We start from the raw sequence: 24,919 nt of genomic DNA, 5'->3' as shown, positions 1-24,919 counted from the left end.
GTGGTCTTAATAGGGTCAAGGAAGGACGAAGTGAAAAGCAGGATATTTGTATTTGGGGAGTCTCGTTTAAGGCCGATCTTTCAACTCGTGGCTCGATTAGGATTAGGCAAAGTTCATGGTATATATAATAGGTTAAAACTAGTGAGTAAGACTGAAGTACCAGGATGCTGTCAGAAGCATTTGAGTCCTTGGTCAGGTTCCTCAAGATTTCTGAGTTTCAGGTTTCTTCACCCTTAGAAAGTTAGACGAGATTTAGTGAGATAACGTGGGACTCTGGCACACGCTAAGCGCTCGATAAACGGCGCTATCCTGTATTGTTCTCATTCCAAAGCCTAAGCTTTTCGCTTCAGCGCCTCCGTCCGGTGCCTCAGCCCCCGGACAGCGCAGCCGGAGCGGCCACTGGACGGAAGACCTGGAACAGGGGTGCTGTTGCGCTCTTCGGACGGCAGAGGCCGCCAGCGCGACCTCCGCCCGGGCGGCTCCCGCTAGCACCGCCGCCTCCCGAAGCAGGGCTGCCCAGGCGGCTGCCTGACCACCGCTCACCTCCGACCACCGCCCACCTCCTACCACCGCGGTGGCCTCACGACCCTGCAGGATCCCGCGGACTTCGCAAGCCCGGCGGAGCGCGGCGAGCGGCGCGGACCGTGCGGGGCGGGCGGCGCGGGTTGCGGCGGGCGCGGGAGGCCCGGCGGGGTCCTCGCGGGTCCTCGGCGGGCCCGGGGGAGGGCCCTCTTTGTGGCTGCAGTTGGCAAGATGGCGCCGGTGGGGGTGGAGAAGAAGCTGCTGCTGGGTCCCAACGGGCCCGCGGTGGCGGCCGCCGGCGACCTGACCAGTGAGGAGGAGGAGGGCCAGAGTCTATGGTGAGACTGCGGGGCGGCCGGGCTAGGGCAGCCGGTCCGGGGAGGGTGCGACCGGGTGGGGCGGACCTTCGGACGGACTGACGGGCAGTCGCGGACCGGTCAGATTCAGGCTGGCCCCGGGGCCGACAGCTCTGCCGTTTTCCCACAGGTCCTCGATCTTGAGCGAGGTGTCCACCCGCGCCAGATCCAAGCTACCGTCCGGCAAGAACATTCTGGTCTTCGGTGAGCGCCGCCGGCGGGGCGTTGTCCGGGGAGCTGGGGTGGGCTAGGCGGGGCGCCCTCTCCCTGGTCCTTGCCTTCCATTCCTCTGTCGCCTGCCTGCTCTGGAGACCCTGGCTGGATAGCCCTAGTGTGGCCGAGTCACCACGGCCGAGGTCGGGACACTGCCCCTTTTCGAGAGCCTAGGGATGCTGGCAAGTGCTCTCGGCACATTCCTTAGTCGCTTGGCCGCAGTATTAGCTTTGCTTTAAATGTCCCTGAGTTCCTGTGCTCATAGCCTCGAAGTTCACCAAACTGGGCATAAAGAGGGGAGGGACTGGATGAGGAGGTTAGCGGAGGAGGCGGGGGGAACGAGGTGAGCTGGGGGTCGTCGGATTGGGAGGAGATGCCACAGGAGCCATTTCTGGATCTTGATGAAGCAGTGTAAGGTGAGAAGAACGCCGCAAAGGGCAGCAGGCTTTGGAGTCCCCACCAGGGACTTTTCCTGCATTGTTTCAGGCTTCTCTGCTGGGTTACCTGGCTTACGTCCCTCAGCATCTATGTCTAGTGAGAGGCTTTGTCTGGTTTCATTCGTACAGCCAATACCCATTTGTTGAGTGAGTCCTGTACTGCCCAGGTTGGATCTGGGGATTGTACAGACATCCTGCAGACACTACACAAGAATCTCAGTCTAGTGAGACGGGGATAGATGTCCTGGGCATAGGCGGATGATTCTGGAGCATCAGCCATGGCTTGCTGCTGTTTGGAGTTAGGTGTTTTGAAGGATAAGTGTCAACATGCAGGGCCGCAGAGGGTTGTGTTCTCAGGAACACAGGTGAGGAGGATGGAGGAGGTTGGAAGCTAGCATAGCCTCCTTGTGGAAAGTGACTGATGAGATAAGGTGGAGGTACACTATGGAAGGCTGAAGAGTCACTGCTTTTTTCTGAAGCCACTTGATTCTTAGGGGCTTTTTATTTCACCTATACGGTCTGATTCTTATGGGAATCACTTGGAGGGTGGTTTTCCCACTGTTTTTGAGGGGAATGGATGGTCTTTAGTTGATGACCACTGTAGCAGGTAATGGAAAACGCTTGGAGGTCTTCACAAATTGGGGGATCCAGGGCACCAGATCTCTGTTTAGAAAGGGGACTCTGGCATAGAGTGGCAGGTGGTCTGAAGTCAGGCCGAGTGCTCAGCACGTCCTGATGGGATGCGGAGGGCCTGAGTGAGAGTGGCATTGGGGGCGGAGAGGAGAACTTGGATCTGTGGATTGCCTTTCAGTTTTCTTGGTCCATAATTCTGTATTATTAAATCCAAGGAGTGCCAGCAGTGTTTCTTGGTGGTGGCTCCTTCTGATGTTTAAGGTTTCTTTTGAGGCTGGGGGAGGGGAGTTGTTCATTGGGTGGAGGGGGACGAGGAGAGGCTTGGTAGTTACTAAGGTTGCTCTTTAAGAGTTTTGCTTAGGTCTGTGATTATTTTCATTGGTTTCCTAGCCTTTAGGGTGCTTATGAAAGAAATGTACGAAAACTGAAAGTGAAAAGCAGCCCCATCATTCATGGTTATGAGGCAGGGTTAGAGTTTTTTTCATTAAGGTTGATTATATTTGGAAGATTTGCTTTTCTTGGGGTAGAAGTTTATTTTGTGAGACACTAGCCCCACCTTTTACTTTCACTTTTCCATATGTGTGTCTTATAAATTGTAGATAGGGTCTGTGGACCTGCCTTCTTCCTTTCATTGGGAGGTAAGGATGGCTGCAGTAGATTGTCGTTTGAGATCTTGGAAATTGCCACCTTTCTCACTCCCCCCCACCCTGACTACTCTTGCTGCAGGTCCTGCTTTGTTTATGAATGCAGATGAGACCTCTGTAGCAAGCTCCGTATGAAAGTTCCTTGTGTGACTGTGCAGACTCCCCATCCTTGCCTAGAATGAACAGTACACTTTGTCTTCTTACGTGCATCACTTGTAGGTGAAGATGGTTCTGGTAAAACAACCCTCATGACTAAACTTCAAGGAGCTGAGCATGGCAAAAAAGGAAGAGGCCTAGAGTATCTCTACCTCAGCGTCCACGATGAGGACCGAGATGGTGAGTGAAGCACTGATACCCATGCAGGTGTCTGAGTCCTTGGTTACCATTCCTGTAAAATAGCCAGGCATTCTCAATTTTCTGTTTAGTCCTAAGAGAATTAGTCACAGGGGAATAGATGAAGTGTGTGTCTTTGTAGGACTTTACCTACTTCTCTTTATATAGAGGATGGTAGCAAAATGGGGAATGGGCCTATTAGCTGGGTGGCCCCACTTAAAAGGAGATACTGAGGGTAAAGTTTCAGATGCACATAAACATAAGAAACTAAGAAATTTTTAAGTGCCTTGAACTTTTCTATGAGAGAAATGCTCGGCTGGCTGATCTGGGCACCGTTGTTACTCTGGCTGGTTCTAGTGGAAAATCTGAAATTGGTGTAGTTCAAAATGTAACAGCTTAACAGATATTCACAAGAGAATTTTGGAGTTTTTTTGGTGACAGTATAGAATTGCTGATTTCCTGGGGGATGTTTGTTTAGTGTTTTTTGTTTGTTTTCCCCAAGTGGAGAGAATAGAGACTCAGAGGCAATAATGTTCTCTTTTAATTCACATTTGTAGAATGTGGATAGTAATTGTTTTCTACCTTCTGGGTATTTGGGATGATTAAAAGTGCATGGTAAGCTTTTTTATAAGGATTAGATATCATTTAAAAGTTTTTTCTTATGAGTCCAGTTGGAATAATGGTTTTTGGTTACCACTAGTCAGTATTGCCTCCTTTCTAAACTTTCAGATTTTATGTTAGCTCTTGAATGACTCTAAAATAATTATTAGTGCCTAGGTCTTTTAATTTGTAGAAAAGTTATCTGTGTAGCCTAAGAATGAAATATCCTCTTTAAGTTACTTTCTTTAAAATTGCCTTTACCCATTGAAACAGTAAGAATCACCATGTAACAGTGATTTTACAAGGGGACAAATTCCACCACCTCTAGTCCCTCATTTCTTTATTGCTGAAATGAAGAAGCTGATCTCAGGTGGTTCCTTCTACCTTAATTCTTCGAGCTCCAAGAATCATTTAAACAGAGGGGCAAAAACCCTTTAATCTTAATGTTATGGTCATCTTAGAACCCCAGGGACTTTTTTCCTGCTCCTCCTTCCTTGGCTTCCTTTTCCTTGCTGAACATTCCCTGTGTTCAGTGTGAAAGAGAGGTAGAAGGCGCTGAGGACTCCCCTTGTCTGAGGTGAGCAGAGGCTTTCCAGGGCCCACCTAGGCTCACTGGAGTTTGTGTAGGTAGTAGGGTTGGGACTCACGGGTCCCTGAGCTAGATTAGAGGGCCTTACATGTCTGAGTCTTTTGCTTCCTGTCCTTGATGATTATTGTGGAAATAACCTGGGCATTGTAGCCAGGCAGAACTGGTTTAGAATCCCACTCCTGTAGTCACTAGTTGAAACTGACTTCCCTCTGTTCCTCGGTTTCCTCATTAGTGATATTGGACAATGAAACTAGTTTGTAAGTTGACAAAATGAGAGGTGGCATGTGATATGTGTCACTGAGTGCTTGAAACACAGTGGTAAGTCTAGTACCCATTTTTTTCCCCAAAAAAAACTTTAATTTTGTATTGGGATATAACTGATTAACAATGTTGTGGTAGTTTCAGGGGAACAGCAAAGGGATCTAGTAACTTTTTGAAAGTATATGAAACGTGTATATACTCTGTACATTTCTACAGATGCTTATTTCAAAGGGCATAAACATATCTCATCCCAGCCTCAAAGTAACCATGTTCACTTGCTTTTGAGTTGAAGTACATGTTAATTTTTATTTCAGGTTCCTTAAGGTTGCCTTAAAAACTTCTTGACCTCTGCGTTTATGGGATTTTTTTTTAGGCCTCCTACTTGCAAGTTCCTCTTTGATGATAGCGTTGTCCTTACCTGTGGTTAATTATACACTTTTCAGCCTCCCTTTTTTTAATTGTGTGTTATGACTGGGTTATAAATATACATTTTGCAGGCAGTCACCTAGGTAGAGAATATAGGTTCTGGTTTGTCCTTCATTTGTGGTAGAACTTGACATGTCAAAGGACCTCTGCCTTCAGAGTTTGGGGTATCCATTTAATACCACTTGTGGTGTGTGTGATCTCCATGCACACGGGTGAGTTATACGTAGTGGGCAGTGGGAAGAAAGGAGCTATGTCTTGTGAGGAGCAGGCATTAAAATCTGCAGACTTCCGGTACAAGCAGTATTTTTGAAGGCATTCATAGAATCCAAATCAAAACTGCTATCTGAAATGTGTTAAGAGTTTTGAAAGCATAGATGTAGATACCTTTATTGTACTGTTGAAATAAAGTCATGAATATAAAATTTTTTAAAACCTGTAAATTAATTGATTATACCAGAAAAAGTTAGCTAACTGAAGATAGTTTTGTTTTTTTTTTTTTAAAGCCAGAGACTTCATTGGGAAGGGGTACCCAGGCAGAGCACAGGAGGGTAAGGGAACCCAGGAGAAATGCACTGACATTTCTCGGATTTCATGGCTTGAATTCTCGGATTTTATGGTGATAGGATTCGTTTCCGGGTTGTCTCTGGCCAGTCACTTTGACTTAGGATCCTTCCTGGTAGCACACACATTGCTTAGTCAAAATGGTTTCCAACGAGGTTCTGGGCGGTCAGTAGGACACCTAGAATCTCCTTTAGACTTTTCCCGAATTTGAAGACAGGTTTTTTAAAGTGTAAGTTGGAATTTATTGGGGAAGAAGTTAATAAAATTATATTTTTGATAGTAGGATGGCTCCTTTGAGGTGCTTATATTTTAAAAAAATTTTCTTAAAAAAGATATTTAAAAATTTTATGTATGTTATTAATTTGGAGAATTCTACAGTTTTATTATCTAGGTATGATTTTAGAATCATGTGCTTCATTAAAGGTCAGCACTTGCACATTTGTGCATATGCGTTTTTAACTTTACTGGGGAAAACCAAACTACCTAAAACACAGACTAGTTTGATGAGCCCCAGTATATCTACCCCTGCCTTCAGGTTACCAATCCTTGGTCAGTGCTATGTCAGCTATATACTCCAAGTTGGGTTATTTTCAAGCAACTTCAGATGTTATTTCTTTTTATCTGTGACTACTTCCATATGTATATCTAAAAGAAAATAGGATTTTTGAAAATGTAATTGTACCAAAAATAAGTGTAGTTCCTTAATATCATCAGGCATCCCATAATCCATATCTTAGTTATGTAAGTAATGAGTTTATCTCAGCATTTAAATACAAAGGTCCTGTTTCTTTGGCACCCTTTGTGGTATGTGAGCTCACTGTTCAGTGTGACTGACAGAAGAAGAGCTTGTTTAACCACAGGCTCTTGGCTGCAGCTTGCCGCCTCACAGATTGCTGATATCTTAGAATGGATTATTTAGACTATGGCACAGTTGTCCAGGGAACTTTTGTAGCTTTTATTCATGTTTTCTGATTCTTACTGAAAGCTCAAATGTCCTTTATCCTTTACTCCTCAGACATTGCAGCAGTCCTATTAGATGTGGGCACAGTATATTATGGTTGTTAAAAGAAATTTTATGGTTTGGACAGTTCACAGGGCACCTTGATGAAGAGTTGTTGTGTTTTCTGGTTAGGATTTTTTTGTGTTCTGTGTGGAATTCTGTGGCTGTCATCTTCAAATGTATTCCTGCTGTGACTCTCCTTTTCAGCTGTGCTGATAGTCATCATCAGTAACTTCACTTTGCTTCTTTTCTTAGATCACACACGCTGCAATGTGTGGATTCTGGATGGAGATCTATACCACAAAGGTCTGCTGAAATTTGCAGTTTCTGCTGAATCCTTGCCAGAGACCCTAGTCATCTTTGTTGCAGATATGTCTAGGCCTTGGACTGTGATGGAATCACTACAGAAATGGGCTAGTGTTTTACGTGAGCACATTGATAAAATGAAAATTCCACCAGAAGAAATGAGGGAGCTGGAACGAAAGTGTAAGTAATGTAGGGTTTTCTTAATTGGAAAATTCCCTGGTCTCTTTGGACGATTCCAACCACCTTCCTTTTCACAGGATCAAGAGGCTGCAAAGCTCCGCTTATAGAGTGTTTTGTTTGCACCATTTATTTCAGAGTTGCTTTTGTCGATTCAGTAGTCAGAAAGTCTTCAAAGCCGGAATTCCTTTTCTGTCCAGTAGCTGGGACTCCGTGCTTCCCCTGTAGGGGATACAGGTTCCATCCCTGGTTGGGGAAGTAAGATCCCACAAGCCTCATGGCATGGCTAAAAAAAAAGTCTTCAAAGCAGTCTTTGTCTCATCTGTCACAGTTGAAGAAAATACATGAATCAGTATTCCTTATTGTCATTGGTTTTCTTTTATAATAAGTGTTCTTGCCTCATCCCCTAAAATGTGATCGGTTCTATAAGTCTTTTTCCTCTTCTGTTTACCCCTTGTCTGCTGAGTTTGCATCTGTGGGTGTGGAGATTTATTATGATTTATGTAGCAAGTCCATTGCCCTGGATATCATTGAGGTCCTATGGACCCTTTCGTATGCAGGTTTAAAGGAAGCCTCACAAAAGATAAATCTTTCAGCTCTTACCTTAGTTCATTTTGCCATCCAGCAAATACAATTTTAGTAAGGAATAGGAAGTTCTTTTTCCTTTTTTTTTTGGTCATTAAAATGAAAGGATATTTTAAGACTCAGGACATCCAAGGCCTTTTGAGAACAAACTAAAGGAAGTTCGTTTTTGTTTTATTTTTCCTTTTTGTGATTCAGAAGCTTGTTTTTCCTTTTCTTTGCTTCTGTGCAGTTACATCAGCTTCTGTCCACTTGCCAGGGAAATGGGAGGGGCCGGGGCAGGGGCTGGAGCTGTGGCAGCAGCAGCAGCGCTCTCTTGGCCAGGGCAGTCTTGGCTCCGCCTGGCTTATTTCCACAGGATGACATCATTCCCTTTAGTGAATTAATGAGGGCTGCTGGGGCATGGCACACGGGACCTTCATACTTACTGGCAGAGACACATCGGGAATCTCGATGTGCTTTTCAAATCAGATTTCTTGCTGGGTGTCTTCCTGTCATAACTTCAGCTTGCCCCTGGCTCAAGTTAGCTAAAACAGATTTAACTGGTGATTCTTTAGTTTGCCGTGTGCATATGTTTCCTGGGACACCCGCCTGTGTGCTGCAGTGATTGTCATGCAGCTCAGCGCATCTGTCCTCAAACACTGACTTTTTTAGATAAAGCCGACCTTTCCCCTAAAATAGAGACCCTGAAGACAACGTCTGAGAAGAGTTCTGAGGCTGAAGAGCTGTTTTCCTTTCGCTGCACATTTACCATCGTACCCAAATTAGTGGCACGGGAGATTTCAGTTTCTGAACCTGTTTTCTTAGAATTACAAACTTTGTAAAGGTTTGTTAAAACAGAAAAAAAAAAAAAAAAGGAAGAGATTGGACCAAGGATATTTTTGCTTCCTAAAGAAGGCAAGTGTCTGCCTGGGGCCACGTCTGTTCTAGGTGTTTGGGGTACATACAGCAGACAGGGTACCCAATCCTGGGGGTTGTGTTCCCATGACACACTGAATTTATTTTGTGGTCTTAGTCATTGATGTCTGTGTCACTTAGGATTAGACTGAGCTGCATATGACACAAGCCCCAAAATAACAGTGGCCTAAACAAGACTGGGCTTTATTTCTCGCTTTTGCAAGTGAGATCCAGCGGTGGTTAGTTAGTTCAGGCCTGGAAAGCGGCTCGAGGAAGACAAATCAAGGACCCAGGCTCCTTTTTGCTTACTGCTTGGTCATCTCTAGGGTGTGGTTCACTTCCTCTTGGCACCTAGAGCTCCAGCCTTCACATCTGTGTTGCAGGCAGCCGGATGGAGGAAAAGCAAAGGACTGAATGTCTTCCTAAGAAGACATTTCCTTAGGAAATGTAATCGGTGTGGCCGTGTGTTTTAAGCGTCACGGTTCTGTTTGGTTGTAAGGGAGAAGAGGAGGGGACACTGGAGGGCAGCTGGAGATTGTTGAAACCACATCCATGCCTCATGACTCTGGTTAACCTTCTGAGGGCCTCACGTTTTCACTGCCCTTCCTCTGAGATGTTTGGAATGGTATTCACGTCTTTTTGTTACCCTTTGAAGGAGTGCCTTAGTTAGTGCTGGTTTCAGGTTACATTTTAATAAAGCGGTTGGCCATCTTCTCGCTTGAAGGACTCCCGCTTTCCAGATTAATTGCGCTCTAGGTATTGTATTGAGTAAGCAAAAGGCTGTCACCCATCCTGCTTTCAGTCTCCAGTCAGCTGAGTTTGGAACACTGCTCCCTGGCCAGCCGCTCTTGGTCCTGAATCCATGGCAGCTGTTTGGCAGCAGGATTGATGGGGGAGGACAGAGCAGTCCCTGAAGCTGCCAGAAGGTGGTGGTGCTTGTGTGTAGGTTGGTCTTCTCTTTCCAGCTTTGTGTTGGGGGCTTTCCTTGCTTATCAGGTAGAGGAAAACAGTTAGATACTGTCTCTTGAGTCTACTCAGAACTGTGGAACCAACAGATGATAAGTGAGGTAGGAGGGAAAAGAACAGAAGGAGGTGGCAGTAGTAGGGTAGAGCGCTGCTCCTTCCTGTACCAACTCCATCTGACGCCCCAGGTTGGTGGGTGGCTCCTGCTGTGAACTCCTGGCCATGCCACCTGCCGGAGAGAAACTGTTAATACTATAGTATGTGTGCACTTGGGCTTCCCTGGTGGCTCGGTGGTAAAGAATCTGCATGCCAATGCAGGAGATGCAGGTTCGATCCCTGGGTCAGGAAGATCCCCGGACCGAGGAGCCTGGCGGGCTACAGTCCATGGTGTCGCAAGGAGTCAGCCACCACCTAGTGGCTAAACAACAACAACAAATTTGTGTGCCCTAAGTGAAATGCACATATTATTATTCAGATTACACAGTCCTCACTTTATTTTTATCATTCCTTTTCATCCCCTCTGTTAGGAATATCTGCTCTGCCTTCCAACTTATTTTTTTAATGCTGGATTATTAAAAACGTGTGCATTTCCTGTTTTTGGATAGCATTAGTTAGGCCAGTCCTTCAGAGAATAAGGAGCCTAGCCCAGGGTTTCCCAGCCGTGTTCATGTCATGGCATGTGTAGAACACGACACAGTTTATGCAGCATGCTGGGAGTGGAGGTTCAAGGAGCAGACTGCTGGAGTTGCCCACCCCGCCTGCCTTCCCGCAGTCAGCTGGCTCATCTGTAACCTGTTCCAGGCTCTGCTATGCTCACTGTCTTGCGGCCTGTTTGACTGCTGGATGTGACCTTGGGGAGTTACAGATACTATCCAGTTAAGCCATTGTATTTTTCATTGACCTGAAGATCTGTTAAAATGCTTTTAAAGAGAAAATGTAGGAAGACTAAAAAGAGAACATATTCTCAGTTACATTTATGTGTAATTCGAGAAAACGCAAACTAAATCTCACTGCTGTGGCCCAGATTCAATCCCTGGTCAGGGAACTGAGTTCCCGCAAGACACAAGTCAGGTCCCCCTTCCCTCCACAAAAATCAAATTTACACTTTAAATGTGCAGTTTGTTGTGTGTCAGTCTTGGCTCCATAAAGCTAAAATAAAGCAGATTTTTAAAAAATAAGTGGGAACTTTTGATTCCTTCAAGATCCTTCAGCAGTTATCAAAAAACCCTTCTCTGTTTTTGTCCAAAATGCAATGCAGTGAAGATCTCTTCAGTCAGTTGTTTATATTCGCAATGACTTTGTATGAATGAGCTTAATTAAAGAGAAGTTATAGAGATGAAACATTACATCTACACTTTTGGGGTTAATCAGTGGTTTTCAGTTTATGTGAAAGACATGTATTCCCAGATAATTCCAGAAGCTTGGGTAATGATAACCTAAACTCTTAGTAAATTAGAACTCATCATTTGAAAATATTTGAAACCTGTTCTGTGAGTGAAGAAGAGAACATGTGCCTTTCTCCAGGTTTGCGTTCATCTAGTCCTGTGTGTTTTCTCAGTGAGCATGTTGTGGATGCGAGCAAAGGTCCTTTAGGTCCTTTACTCGTGTTATTTGTAGAAGAGTAGAGCTGCCCATTTGTTCCTCTGGCTTGAAGTAGCTTTAATCACCATGTCCTTGTTCTCTGGCCTGACATGTGACTTTGAAGCACCAAAAAAAAGGTGCAGGTCTGTAGGCTTTGCCTGAACCAAGACCATAGACTACTCTCAGCTTGAAGGCCCTCCTGTGGGGTTGCACCCTTGGCCAAAGTAGTGACAGTGTGTTCCAGGAAGTGAATGTGGTAACACTGACCCCTCCTTGCGTCAGGCAGGGACAGGTCCATGACGCACATACCTCAGGATCTCTTAAAGGTGAAAGTCCACAAGAGTGAGGACGATGAGGAGATGCAGGTGGTGCTGGGCAAGTGCAGCCCCACTCTTTACCACAGACACACCTCCTCTGTGTGGAAACAGCATGTTTTTGTGTATATCAGGTGGTTTTAACTATTTCTAATGAGAAAGCTGGGGAGTTTTATAAGTTATAACCTATTTCTAGTGGTTGCCTCTGTTGAATTAACACAGTTCAACTATCCTAATATTTTGAAAGTGTAAAACATAAAAAAATCATTGGGAGTTCCCTGGTGGTCTCGTGGCTGGGACTCAGTGCTTTCACTGCTGTGACCTGGGTTCAATCTCTGATTGGGGAACTATGATCCTGCAAGCCTCCCTATGTGGACCAAAAAAAAAAGTGTTTGCTTTTTGTTTTCATAGTAGGAACTGTTGAAGCCTTAGAAGATTTTTAAAAACCTGTTTAATTGTTAAGAGCTGGATACAGTTGAAGATGACCAGGGCACTATCTTTGCCACTCTGCGGTTATACTGCTCAGACTGAATATGTCAGAACTGAGATTTTTGCATCAGTACCCCTAAGTCCCTAGTACTGCAGTTAAGTCGGATGCAATTAGGAAGTTTGTCACAACTCTTAATGTTTTGTGCTTATTACTCCCTCTTTCAGTCTTCTACAGCTGGCTTGTGCATTTTTTATTGTGTGAATGCATGTGTAGTTTTCTTTTCCTTCTTTACCTGTAGTTGTGAAAGATTTTCAAGACTATGTCGAGCCTGAGGAAGGTTGTCAAGGTTCCCCACAAAGAAGAGGGCCTCTGACCTCAGGTCCTGATGAAGAAAATGTTGCCCTGCCTCTCGGTGACAACGTGCTGACTCATAACCTTGGGATCCCAGTGCTGGTGGTGTGCACAAAGGTGGGACTCATACGGCTAGCTGGGTTTGGGCAGTGAACACTTACCATCTGTAAGAAACTTTGAGAAGCTGCAATTAGGTGTCTTCTTAAGGGGATGTTGGGCTAATTCACGTTCATTAAGGTACACTGACTATATCAGTATAGAAAATATCGTCATTTTACCTTGCTGCCAGAAATGTGACATTTACTTATAGCTTGAGTTAATCTCCTCGTGGAGCACGGTCAGCTTTGTTGAGGGATGCAGACTTGGAACTGGAAGTAGTTTTCCTGAGGCTGTGTAAACCAGTTCATTTAGCTCAAACTAGTAGTGAAAAAAGAACACAGAAGAGCAGAATTCTTTTGGCCTTTGGTCTCTAAAGTCTGTTGGACTTGTTTTCAGAAAGGAACATAGCAACCCTGGAAAAAGAAGAAAGTGGATTCAGGGTTTGTAAAATAATGAGGTGGGAATAGAAATTAAGGGTAGTCATAGAGACATAAAGTTGTGTCTCTTAGAAATGAAAAGGAAATAGCTGTAAAAACACTTTGGGTTTCAGAAGTTCTGTGATCTTAGTCAGAGCTGGTAGGTTGCCCAAGTATAGCATGAGCTGTTCACATTATACTCTATGAGAATGGAGCCCTGTGGAGTGTGCGGTGCACAGTCATGTCCAGGGGCCTTGTTCCCTGATGTGACCTTGTTTGATTCCTAGAACAACTGTGAGATGATCAGGGCTATTTTATCCCACTTTACAGATGTGGAAGCTGAGGCCCAGGATGAAGGGAAAAATCTCCAGTTGCTTTTCACTCTTGTCTGTTTAGTTAATTAACGCTTGGACTCTAGACTGTGGCTTCCTTCTATGAAGCTGTGATAGTTTTATTTCTGAAGCAGCCAGCGGTCCCAACCTCAGCAGGCAGAGAGGCAGAAAGGTGACTCCCTTCTCTTTCTGTCTTCCCTGCAGTGTGATGCGGTGAGTGTCCTGGAGAAGGAGCACGATTACAGGGACGAGCACTTTGACTTCATCCAGTCACACCTACGGAGATTCTGCCTTCAGTGTATCCTTGGGGCGCTGAGCTGGGGCCCAGGGGCACAGGCTTCCCTCTGTGTGTTGATCCGGGCTTGCTCCAGATGGGGCATCTTCAAAGAGATGAAGTGCTTCCTGAACCCAGAACAGTCTCATGCCAGGGTGAAACTATACATGTCTTTACTTTTTAAAATTTTACAGTGTTGGTATTTGAGACTTAATAATTTCTGCCTGTTTTTTATTGCTTTCTATTTTTAATGGTGTACATATGATAGGGTTTCATATTAAGAAAGCTGATATGTGATAATTTTAAATTATCTTTACTGTATCTTGGAAGTCTTTCTAAACTTCACTTTTTTTTTGTTTTTAGAAAAGGTTAATTACCCAAATGACAGTGTTTTAGATGCTTCAGGGTTTCCTGTATGTTTATGTTTTGTCCTGTCAGTGAGAGAGATGGTTTGTCAGCAGTCTTTTGAGTCTTATTTCTGTGAAAATCCAGTAACCCCACGTCCTGGGCTGGGGAGGGTAAAGGTGGGTTCCAGTGCTTCCTTCGGGCTCTTCAGCTTGTCCAGCTCAGTGGTGAGAGCCAGTAACATGGTGGTGGCCGTCTCTCTCATGCTTAATGGCACACTTGGTCACATGTGGGCATCTGTCTGGGAAAGAACCTGTGTGCCTTGGCGAGGCTGAGGGTTTTCCCGGGCTATAGCCTTAAAACCAGTAACTTGACTGCTTGGGACACAGCCTAATAGGTTAGAAGATGGCAGTTTACATGTTTTTTAAAAAAAAGGCCCATGTGGCCCATTATCATCAACATGCTCTATGCTTTTGACTTGCTTCCTCTGCTGCTATTCTTAACACTTTCTCTTCATTGTGTATTGATCATAAATGGAGCAACCTGTGACTAATACTTTGAGGGTTATGCTTGTGTGTTTTTGTCCCCTTCTGCAGTGAATTGGTTTTCCTTAAGCAGATTTATCAGATGGAGCAGCTTTGATATACACATCAGTTAAAGAAGAGAAAAACCTCGACTTGTTGTATAAGTACATTGTTCATAAAACATACGGTTTCCACTTTACCACACCAGCCTTAGTTGTGGAAAAGGAAGCAGTTTTTATGTGAGTTCTTTATAGGTGATGCTTGTGTGTGTGTGTGTGTGTGTGTGTGTGTGTAGCAGAGTTTTATTACAGTGAAAAACAGACAGAAGAAGCTTCTGACATAGACATCAGAGGAGGGCAGAGAGTGATGCTTTTGAATGCTTCTCTTTATGGTACATTTGCTTTTTACATTTTATCCTTCCAAGTGAGGTGCCTCTGTTTCTCTCATACAGCCAGCTTGCTTGGCAAAGTTCTTGGAGTTGGACCTCCGAGGGCATAGATAACACCCAACTTTACCTCTCTGCTGCTTTCCAGATTACTTGCCGTTCTGCCTCCTGTCTGAAGGAAGTGGGTGGAGTGAGGTCAGGTGTGCTGCCTCACTTCATTGAAACCAAGTTGTCATAACATTTTTGCCACTTACTGTCAACTCTGGAAAAATACTGGCTGAGAAAAGGAGTGGCAGCACAGGGTACTGGCGCTTCGGGGATCCTGGACGTTTTCTGTTGCAATGTCTGGTGTACTAATATCTGTTGGCAGGATGACTGCCTGTGCCCTCCCTGGCATCTCATCAGCTTGGGCTTTGGCTGTACTGAATGCCTGTTGTGTTTCTGGCATTTCACACCTGGGAGCCACTGGGGCCGACTGTCCTGGGCAGAGACTTGGAACCTGTGTCATTCCCTCACTGGAGAATGAGAAGCATGGCGGATGCATAAGTAAATGTTGAAGGTGTGGTCTCTGAGAGGCCTTGTGCGTTTTTAGGCTTAGATGTCCTCTTGACTTAAAAAAGAATGGCAGTTCATCGAGCAAACACTGAGCACCTCCTAGGTGACTGTGTTCTTTGCTGAGGACACAGAAATGAACAAGCTGTGGTCCCTGTGTGTGGCCTGTAAGAGACACAGCTGAGCGGGTAGGTCACTGGTGGCGTAGTAGAGGCAGTGCCACAGGGAGAGCGGAGGAGGTGCTGGGAGGGGAGTGGAGTGTGCAGGCCAGAAGGAATGGAAGGGCGGGAGGGACGGTGTGGGGAAGAGTGAGGGGAGGAAGCCAGAGCTCTCGGGGGCTGAACAGGCTGTCTCCTTGACATTTAGGGAGAGCTTCACTCGGGAGATTCCCAGACAGCAGACTTAGAGACGTGGACTGATTTCAGAGAACCGTTGTCCAGAGCAGGCAGACCGGCAGCAAAGCCACAAGCTCTCCGTGAGTGGTGTGCTTTTGGAGTCAGTCAGTACCCGAGTCACTTAAGATCTCAGGAGGAGGAGACACAGGGAGACTGGTCGTGTTCAGGGCTGGTCTGGAGTGGAGAAGAAGCTCAGAGCTTCTGAGGGTGACATGGGTCGTGGCAATGTCTTTGGCACCTTGGGTCCTGTTGGTTGTTGCTCGCTGAGGAGCTGGTGAAGTCAGCAAAGCCGTTCGTGGGCAGCACCCTGACTAAGCACCTCCTTGGTTAGAGAGCTGTAGAGCTAGAGCTGAATGGAGAGTGGGAAGCCTAGACACAAGTATGTCATGTAGGACATTTTACAGTTGCTCCTTACCTTAGGCTGCAGCCTAACTTAATGGAATCTGGGTGCCATCCTGCCCTGCGATGTCCAGCTGGTCAGCACCCATTTAGGATCCTCAAAAACTCCTGTGTTCCTCTGGTTTGAGGCCCAGGGTAGTGCAGGTCCTACCACTACCCGTTGCTCCAGGGTACATATTCACACATAGTAAAATTAGCTAAGCCTTAAGAAGACCATTGTCAGAAGAGGTTTCAGACGACTCATGGGTGGGTCTCCATGCCAGATTCCAAGAGAAACAGTCTCATCCTGGGCTCTGTGTTGCTCTGTATTCTCCCCTCTGTCAGAACAGGGCCCCATGGTGTCCTTGTTCTTCTGGGTGGAGTTTTGGAAAAGCTCTGAACACTTCCTGTGGGCCAGTCAGCATGTACAGTCAGAGAGATCTTCTGCTGGCTCCTCAGGCCTTGGCCCTGTGACCTCAGTATGGAACTGGACCTGCAGTGAATATTGGCTTGTTTGCCAGAGGCTACCAGCCAGCCCAGCAACTACTTATCAAAACTTGGGGGAAAAGGGTATCAGCCGGAGGTCCTCTCTAACCCGGAGTTTGCGGCGTGTTCTCTAATGCAGTCTAAGGAGAAGCAAATCAGTCTCTGTTTCTTTGCCTTTAGACCTGCAGGCTGGGACAATGAAAAGAAAATAGCTATTTTACATGAAAATTTCACAACTGTTAAGCCAGAAGATGCATATGAAGACTTTATTGTGAAACCTCCTGTGAGAAAGGTACCCGAATCAATCATTTTAAGAGTTGTAGGTGTTCTTACACATTGAACCACTTAGGGGGTAAAAAATAGATAATAATCCAAGGCCCTTTAAAAAGTCTTTAGATGAAATCTGGTGTTATGTAAATTGTTCTGGGTGGTGCAGCATGAGAGGTAGAGTGCCTCCACTGCCTCTGGGTTGCTGTTCGTAGATATCCTTTGCTCCTGAGATCACCTGCAGACCCTGAGCTGGGAGGTATTGTTTAGAACCTGCCAGACTTAAAATGCCCACATGCCAAGGCTGGCCTTGAAACAGGGTCTTTGCTAGGCTAGAAAAACCTACCTCTACAAAGACTCCCCAAACCCATGTTGAGACATGAACCCAAGATTCTCCTTTCAGCGTGAATTTTGACAAGTAGTTGGGGTGTTCTTGGCCTGTGACTGCAAATGAGTGTGTTGCTTCACTTCACAGCTGGTCCATGACAAAGAGTTGGCAGCAGAGGATGAGCAGGTGTTTCTAATGAAGCAACAGGTAAGAAGACCAGTGAGGCCGGAGCAGAGGCTTTGTCGTGAGCGGAAGGCCAGCTCCCTGGGGCAAGGTTAGGGGTACCACAAAGAGCTTGCGACGACAGAGGGGTTGTTACCAGTTCTCGTCATTCCCTCTCGTTTGTCGGATCAGTACAAGGTACCTGCCTTGCAGATTCTCCTACAGCGATAGGCTTACTGCCTTATTAAGTGCCGGTTCCTCTCTGGGGTATTTTTTTGGCCATGCTGAGTGGCATGCAGGATCTTAGCGCTCTCACCAGGATTTGAACCTGTGCATCCTGCATTGGGAGCTCAGAGTCTTAACCTCTGGACCACCAGGGAAGTCCTTCAATGCCTGTTCTGTCTGTAAATGTACATTTTCTGACATAGAGTTTTCCATGTTAACAGTTTACCAAATGCCCTGACCTCACTTCCAGTGTGTTGCGTAGCCCCCACACAGCCCTGTGCATGGAGGAGGTGAGCCAGTACACACACTTCGTAGGTGAAGGGAGTAAAGCCGAGCTGACAGTTGAGAGTGCAGACCCCGCCCCACCTGTCTGTCTCACCGAGACTGTTGTTAGACCCCCTAGTGCAGACAGGTCAGCAGAGGGAGTTGATAGTTCCTCTGGCAGCTTTTCCTCCCTTCTGTGCCCTCTTCACTTCTTTAGCTTAAAAACTGGGTCCTGGAAGTATTTTTTTCCCACCATCTATCAAATTGCTCAATTAAAAATGTTTGCATTTATAGTATAGACCCTGTGACTTGGTTGTTAACGGTGCCCTCTAGTGGAATACTCAGAAGTGTTTCTCCAGACCCGTGCACTCTGCAGGCGTGTGTTAATGGCTGGTGTGTCCCTCTCTTTGCAGTCGCTCCTTGCCAAGCAGCCAGCCACGCCCACTAGAGCCTCCGTAAGTACCTTAAATTAAGCTGAGGATCAAGGGCCAGTGTCATGGGTGGCCAAGCTTTATACCATTATTTGTGAGAGCTTATATTTGTGTGGGCTTCTATGTTTTCAGAGGGAATGTTGTCCGCCTGAAAGCCCAGGGCCAGAAACATGGTAGAAAATCGAAAATGTCTGATGAAGGAATACAGAGCTCTGGGCATTAGAGTGAACAAGCTTTGTTATCTTGATATTTCTTCTCTCAGGAGAAATTGGGATCTAAAAAGAAACTGAGCTGAGTACAAACTCCCATTCCTGCCACCTGTCTCCCTAAACTATGAAAAATAGCCCACAGAGGAATGTCTTTGTTTTGGGAATATGTATTTTCTGTTATTTTGATGGCTGTGTGTGACTCGACCTGGTTTTGGACTTAGGAATCCCCTGCAAGAGGACCCTCTGGCTCTCCGAGAACCCAGGGCCGGGGAGGGCCAGCCAGCGTGCCCAGTGCCTCCCCAGGCACGTCAGTAAAGAAGCCGGACCCGAATATCAAAAGTATGTACCCTGTCTCCTTGGAGGGTCCTTGGCCTCTTTCCTGCTTTAGGGGCTGAGTCAGTGAGTTTGGTAGGTGGAATCTTAAGGCAGCTGAGCTGTTTTCTTCCTCACAAGGGCTGTTTTCCACTTGCTGTCTCAGAGAGAGGGAGCTCATGGGTTGGCAAAGACCAAGGCCTGTTCCTTCGCTGGAGTTGGTGGCCCTCACTCCTGGCTTTGTAAAGGCCTTGGTTAGGCCTCTCTGTATTCAGGGAAGAGTACAGCATAAGTCATTTTAAAATGTATATTTTGAATCCTTGGTTTTGTTTCTTAATAGGTATATATTTTTACCAATTATGAATTGTCACTTCCTTTGTCAAGCTTAATCCCTTACTGGTTTGGCCCTCATCCCAGTGACTTAATGATACCCCAAGATACTGGCTTTAGTAAAACAATCAAATTGTATTTAGTTCTTGCATGTTTGATGCCTGTATTCTGAATAAGAGTTTTTCACAGCACCTTTGGAATGTCATGGGCTTATAAAGCTTCTGCCTGATGGACAGGGAGATAGATGATTTGGAGTACAGGTTCAGGTGAGGAATATAAACAAGTTTCACTTAATTAATTATGCTAACATGTAATCAGCCTTAACAGTAGCAGTATATAAGGCATCATAGTGAAGGAATGTGCTCAGTATCAAAGATCATAACCACAAGTGGGTAATTCTAAGCTGAAAAATAGTTTGTTCTTTAATTGAGTGATCCAGTTTGTGTGATGCTTTTTTCCTTAATGTTTCCTTAGATAATGCAGCAAGTGAAGGGGTGTTGGCCAGCTTCTTCAATAGTCTATTGAGTAAAAAAACAGGCTCTCCTGGAAGTCCTGGTGCTGGTGGGGTGCAGAGCACATCCAAGAAGTCAGGTACTGAAGGGCCCAAAAGATTTATGACCCTTGGAATGGAGGGGTGCGTGAGGTGCTAGAGAGGAGCATCTGCTTCCACTGACCTGCAGACCCTCAATGTTCTGAACAGGTGTTTGGTTTATACTGAGCAGTATACTTTACAACAGAATTACCATATTACCATCCATGTTGCTTGGCACATTTGAGGTGGGATTTATGTATATTTGGTTCTCTGGGGGAACTGAGGTAGATCCTAAACATATGGCCCAGGTGTAGAAGCTCTGTCCATTGGAAGTATGGTCTAGAGTGTACTGTTGACATTTTATTTACTTTTTAATTTTTATGTTGCTTTATAAGGATTTTGTTCACTCTGCTGCCCCCCAGTCTTGTCATCAGCTGCCTGTGAACTCTGCAGGCATTTCTCCTCCATGACGCTCCCTGTTGTGTCACACATACACATCTCTGTGACCACCCACTCATCTGTTCTTCCAAATGGGCAGGTGGGCCAAGTCTATTACTTGGAGGTCTCTGAAACAAAAGAACCAGTTTCCTCAAAAATTATACATTTTCTCAGGAAGCTTGAGGCCATTTCAGAAGGGTTTTAATTTTCCATTGGCTATAAGGAATATTAATTAACACAGTGTTTTCCTTAATTGGTATTTTCTGATCAAAGCCCTTGGAAAATCACTGTATCCTCAAGTCAGCCTGGGCCTTCAGGGGCTCTTGTGTTCTTGGAGACTCAGGAGTCTGGTCTGGTGGCCCAGGCTATAAGCTGGTATCCCCTGGGAGGAAATAGGGTTCATTTTTAGGCCCCAGTTCGTGTTCCATAATGTGTGCACCAACTTTGTGCAAGGTTGAAATTGTCAGCCTTAGTCTAATATTCTGACTGAAATATGGTGATTCCAGGATTCCATATGAGTCCATTGTATTAGAAACAAAACATAAACATCTGTCTGAGGCGCAGAGAGTAGTTTGCTGCATGCCAGAAACTCAAATACCACCTCTGGAAGATGGTGATGAGAGTGCATAGGGCCCAGAGGGTTTTCAGAAAGGCCTTTGTGTTTGGCACAAAGGCATTCCCAGGCAGGGGGCAGTAATGTAGTCTGGGAGCCCAGAACTGTGGCATTTGGAATAAAGAAGGGCTGAAATACGGTCTGTCTCCATATAGTCAATACAATGAAAAAAGACTTTTCACATTCTTACTGGAATTATCACCAAAAATAATAACAGAAATCTGTATATTTTAAATGTTCCTTAAAAAAATATATTTTTTTTCTGGTCTCTCATCAGTGCTGCTTTTTTTCTTTTTAAGGACAAAAGACTGTGTTGACAAATGTTCAGGAAGAACTGGATAGAATGACTCGAAAGCCAGACTCCATGGTAACAAACTCTTCAACAGAAAATGAAGCCTGATCCTCCTTAAAAAGTGCATATGTAAAATGACCAAATAACTATGTATATTGATCTTCTCTAAGACCAGGATTTTTCTGATATGGCACATGCTATCAGTTTTTTGGGGCAGGGGAGATGAACTTAAAAAAAAACTTCAGTGGCTGTCCGAGTGTGAAATGCACCTTTAGGAAGGTTGTGTGTCAGACCCCTCTGTGATGGATAACCCTTGGACTCTTAGGCGTGTGGCTCTCCTGTGGGCAGCAAGTGCAGCTGGGCCTCTTGTGGAAGGGAGGATAGATGGAGAGAAAGGGCCCACTTTCTTTTAGGGTGGAGCCAGTGAGACTGGGAAGTCATTGATCAGATGGTGGCTAGTCCAACCAGTTGCATGTTAACAGATTCACTTCTTCATGGGAAGCACATTAAGTAGCAGAAAGTCCAGGGAAGAGAAAGACTGGAAGGAAGAATGAGAAAAGTGTTGGGGAAGCTGAATGTTGCAGGAGGCGGAGGAGGAGATGAGCAATGTTAGTAAATACTGTGTGTTCAGTAGAAGTCAAGTCATTTTTAAAACTTAAAAATCAGAAGTGTTTCCAAACTAAACACTAAGCAAATTAAGAATTGGACTTGTTCTGAATGCATCTTTTCCTTGTGGAAGATGTGTTAGGTGTGGGGATGCCTGAGTCGGGTGGAGCTGATGTGGGGTGGGAAAGATGGCAGCTGCCCAGGGCTCATGTGCGTGGCCCAGGCTGTGTCCTTGTGGGAAGTGTTGGGCTCCACACATGTGCATCGTGGGGCAGTCAGTCACTGTGGGGTGTGTTTAAAGTCAGCAGTTACAACATTAGTTTACCTTGAATTGTGTTTTCTGAATAGCTTCTGCTTTGTCATTTTTTATTTTATTTTATTTTTTTACTACCACAGGCTGGCCTATTAGTAGAGAATGGGTGACCAACCTCTCATTTTATTACCATAATGCAGTGTGCTACAGAAAGTATGAGGGAGGTTTTAATGTAATTGCACTCTGATTAATTGGCTCACACTGTCCCTGCCTTAAGGTCATTGGAAACCTTCATGGAGTTCCAGTGATGCAAAAGGGTTTTGTCCCAGCCCCCTGGTCTGATCAGTGCTATCAGATAAATTAGTCTGAATGTTTTGTATTGAGGATGGAAAGGATGCATTTCTCTTGTTTTATGTCTTTCATAAACTAGCATTTTTTTTCTTATGGAAATAAGTGTTTCAGGTGTTTCCATTTAGGGCAAATTCATGCACGTTGTTGTGTCACACCATCATCCTGGAAGTGACTTCTGTGGATTTAAAACAGCACTTTTAATTTTATACATGACACAAAAACGTTGAAATGCAAACACTACCATTAATTTAATGTATAGAACCTTTGTTGTCAAACCAAGGGAAAAACCACAGTTCACTTCTGTGGAGTTTACTTTTTTTATATGAATGTTTGTTGTACTGTTTCTGAGCATAACTTCCCTAATATCGTTACTTTTACATACCAGATTTGACTGACCACTAACTGTACTGGGTGTAACTTAATATCCTGTGTTATATAACAAGACTCTAAGACTGTCTTGAATTGCTTTTTTGTAAAGGTCTGAACACTGTTAAGGAGAAAGCTGAGTATTTACTTACCTTTCTGACAAACATAAAAATATGTTTCTTGTGCCAGTTTTATTGTTGAAAATACACTTCCCCTCTTTTTTAATTCAGTTTTTTTTTTTTTTTTTTAATGTATTGTGGCTTCCAGTTACCAGATTGTCCAGGTGATGACAGTAAACTGACTTGGAATGATAGTTGTGGTATAATGACCAATAGAGGCCAAACAGCTTTCGGCCACACAAATGATGAGGTCACTTTATCCCTCTCTAGCATCTGGCAGGGGCGGGCTGAGGGCACAAAATAAGTGACCTCAGAAATAAAACAAAATTCTTTCAAAGGCCACACATCCAGGAGGGATACAGTGTGATTTTAAATTTTAATGCAAGACTTTACTTTTATCACTTAAACTGATACGCACTTTTTGTGTCAATATAAAATGTACTAAAACCGAAGAAATGCCAAGACGCCTGTCTTGTGAAGGAGGATTTCTTGGCAATCACTTTTAGTTTCTCGGGACAAGTGGCTACTCCTAGGATCAGAAGAAGCTGATGTATAGTGTCACGTGCTCAGTGGTTGCCAAAGTCTACCAACTTTGGGGAGCTGCAGGGTTCTTTTTAGGGGGGGTGGGAGGAGGGGGCATATTTTTTGTTATTTTGGGGGTTTTCAAGCATTGGAACCAAAGGCCAAACAATAAACAGCCTTTACTTTTTAAAGTAAAATTCATTTTATTTGCAGAATACACTTGTATGGTAGACTGTTAAAGATAATTTTATGACTATTTATATACATTGTAGTGGCTACATCTGCTGTTTGTCTTCAAAATGGAAAAAATCAAAGAAACAAGCCCAACCTTAAAGATATGGCCATGATAAAGGCCATGAATTGGTCTTTCCTAAAAATGCAACGGGTATGCTGCTAGAATTATTTAATTTTGTTTGCACTTTTTTTTTTTTGATTGGCATTTTTAAACCAGTATTTAAACTGAAGATGTGTTTTATTAGTTAATTGAAAGTGACTGCTCTGTACATCATGACCTTAACAATGTTGATGCTGTAAGTGAAAGTTCACTGTTGTCTCTATACTAAGTTTATTGGTGTTTTTAACTTAAAAATTAGGACTGCAGATATATTCCCCCACTAGCCTTAGTCCAGGGGTGTGACACTATCTGGATGCAGTATGCAGTCATGTGGAACCTTGCTTTCTAGTGCTGAAAAGAAGATGTCTCTAATTACTGGCTTCAATAAACACGAATCCAGACTGCTTACAATTTTTGGTGACTTTCTTTATGATAAATCGTCACGCTGGAGATACATTGAGTTGTCCACTAGTCATATATGGGGTGTCTACCATGTAGCTAAAGATGTGTACCTCTCTCACTTGAAAATATCAAATATTCTATTAAAGAACATTTTAAAGCCATATTCTGAGGTATGTGGAATTCCAAGCTGTGGGTAAAGCACAAAGGTTGTGAGTTGTCCAGCATAGTTTCTTGCCTCTTAGGTAAATTTTTGATTGTCAGAATTGGGCTAAGAAATATTTGCTTAACTTATTTAGAAACCTTGAGGATTCATAGAGAAATTTCAGAGCAATTATACCATAATGTTTCTCACTTACTGAAATGGGCAACAGTAAATTATGTTTAAGAAAATCAGATACTCTATATTAGAGATGAATTGTGTTTCTGATTATTACACTTTTAAGCATGTTGGATTTTCCGTTCTTTTTAAGCTGATTGATTACAGAAATTTTCTCCCCAATTTTTTATTTTGAAAAGATTTTTCAACAGAGAAGTTAAAAGAGGAATATATTGAATACCTGTGTTCTTTTACATAGATTCACCAGTAATTGACTTTTTGCCATATTTTTTTCTCTTTCCCTCTCTTTCTCTCTCCTTCCTTCCTTATATCTGTCTCACTTCTTTTCCCCTCGAGCCATTTAAAATCAGTTTGAAACACCAGGGTATTTTACCCCTAAATGTATTAGCTGAGTCCAGGCCAGTTGTCTTATGAGAGTATCCCACAGTCTGGATTTGTCTTAGTGTCTCCTCATGATTTCATTTAGGGTAAACAGTTTTTGTGAGAGCGCTACCTGAGTGAAGTTGTATGTGCCCCAGTATGGCACAGCGGGTTACTGCTGTGTTGGTGACGCTTTGATGAAGGTGTGTCCTCCACATCTGTCAAACTGGGGTGATACCTTTGAAGACCTTGGCTCTCAGCCACCTTTTACACGTCATTTGTAGCATCCACTGATGATCGTTTCCTAAATCAGTTACCACAGTAGAAGTTCTTAAATGGTAATTTTCTTATCCCATCACTCCCTGCCTGTATCAGCTGGCATTCATCTATAAAAAAGTTTTCTTCCCTCTACCCTTCTTGTTTTCACTATGAAAATTTTTTTTTTTAATTCGAATTGTTGTAATCTAATAGCTCGTTCTTTTTGATGCTCAGATTGCTCCAGAT

The 24,919-nt window shown here is 44.2% G+C and overlaps 1 protein-coding gene across 2 annotated transcripts; it reads left to right on the top strand.

The window, feature by feature from the left end:
• The first annotated feature begins 450 nt into the window (after positions 1 to 450).
• Positions 451 to 23,727, top strand: DYNC1LI2 (dynein cytoplasmic 1 light intermediate chain 2). Of its 2 annotated transcripts, XM_069548940.1 has the most exons (13): positions 451 to 860; positions 1,009 to 1,082; positions 3,025 to 3,141; positions 6,831 to 7,061; positions 12,124 to 12,293; positions 13,228 to 13,321; positions 14,270 to 14,405; positions 16,543 to 16,654; positions 17,105 to 17,164; positions 18,022 to 18,063; positions 18,470 to 18,587; positions 19,365 to 19,481; positions 20,773 to 23,727. In XM_069548940.1, exons 1-13 carry the CDS (start codon positions 754 to 756, stop codon positions 20,871 to 20,873), a joined length of 1,479 nt encoding a protein of 492 aa, XP_069405041.1. In that variant the 5' UTR covers positions 451 to 753; the 3' UTR covers positions 20,874 to 23,727. The 2 variants fall into 2 exon arrangements, with proteins under 2 accessions (XP_069405041.1, XP_069405042.1); XM_069548941.1 differs by lacking the exon at positions 6,831 to 7,061 and having other exon boundaries at positions 715 to 860.
• Positions 23,728 to 24,919: the final 1,192 nt, after the last annotated feature.

Source organism: Ovis canadensis, chromosome 14 (assembly GCF_042477335.2).
Source record: "Ovis canadensis isolate MfBH-ARS-UI-01 breed Bighorn chromosome 14, ARS-UI_OviCan_v2, whole genome shotgun sequence".
Lineage (NCBI taxonomy): Eukaryota > Metazoa > Chordata > Mammalia > Artiodactyla > Bovidae > Ovis > Ovis canadensis.
This window is presented reverse-complemented; position numbering and strand designations above follow the sequence as displayed.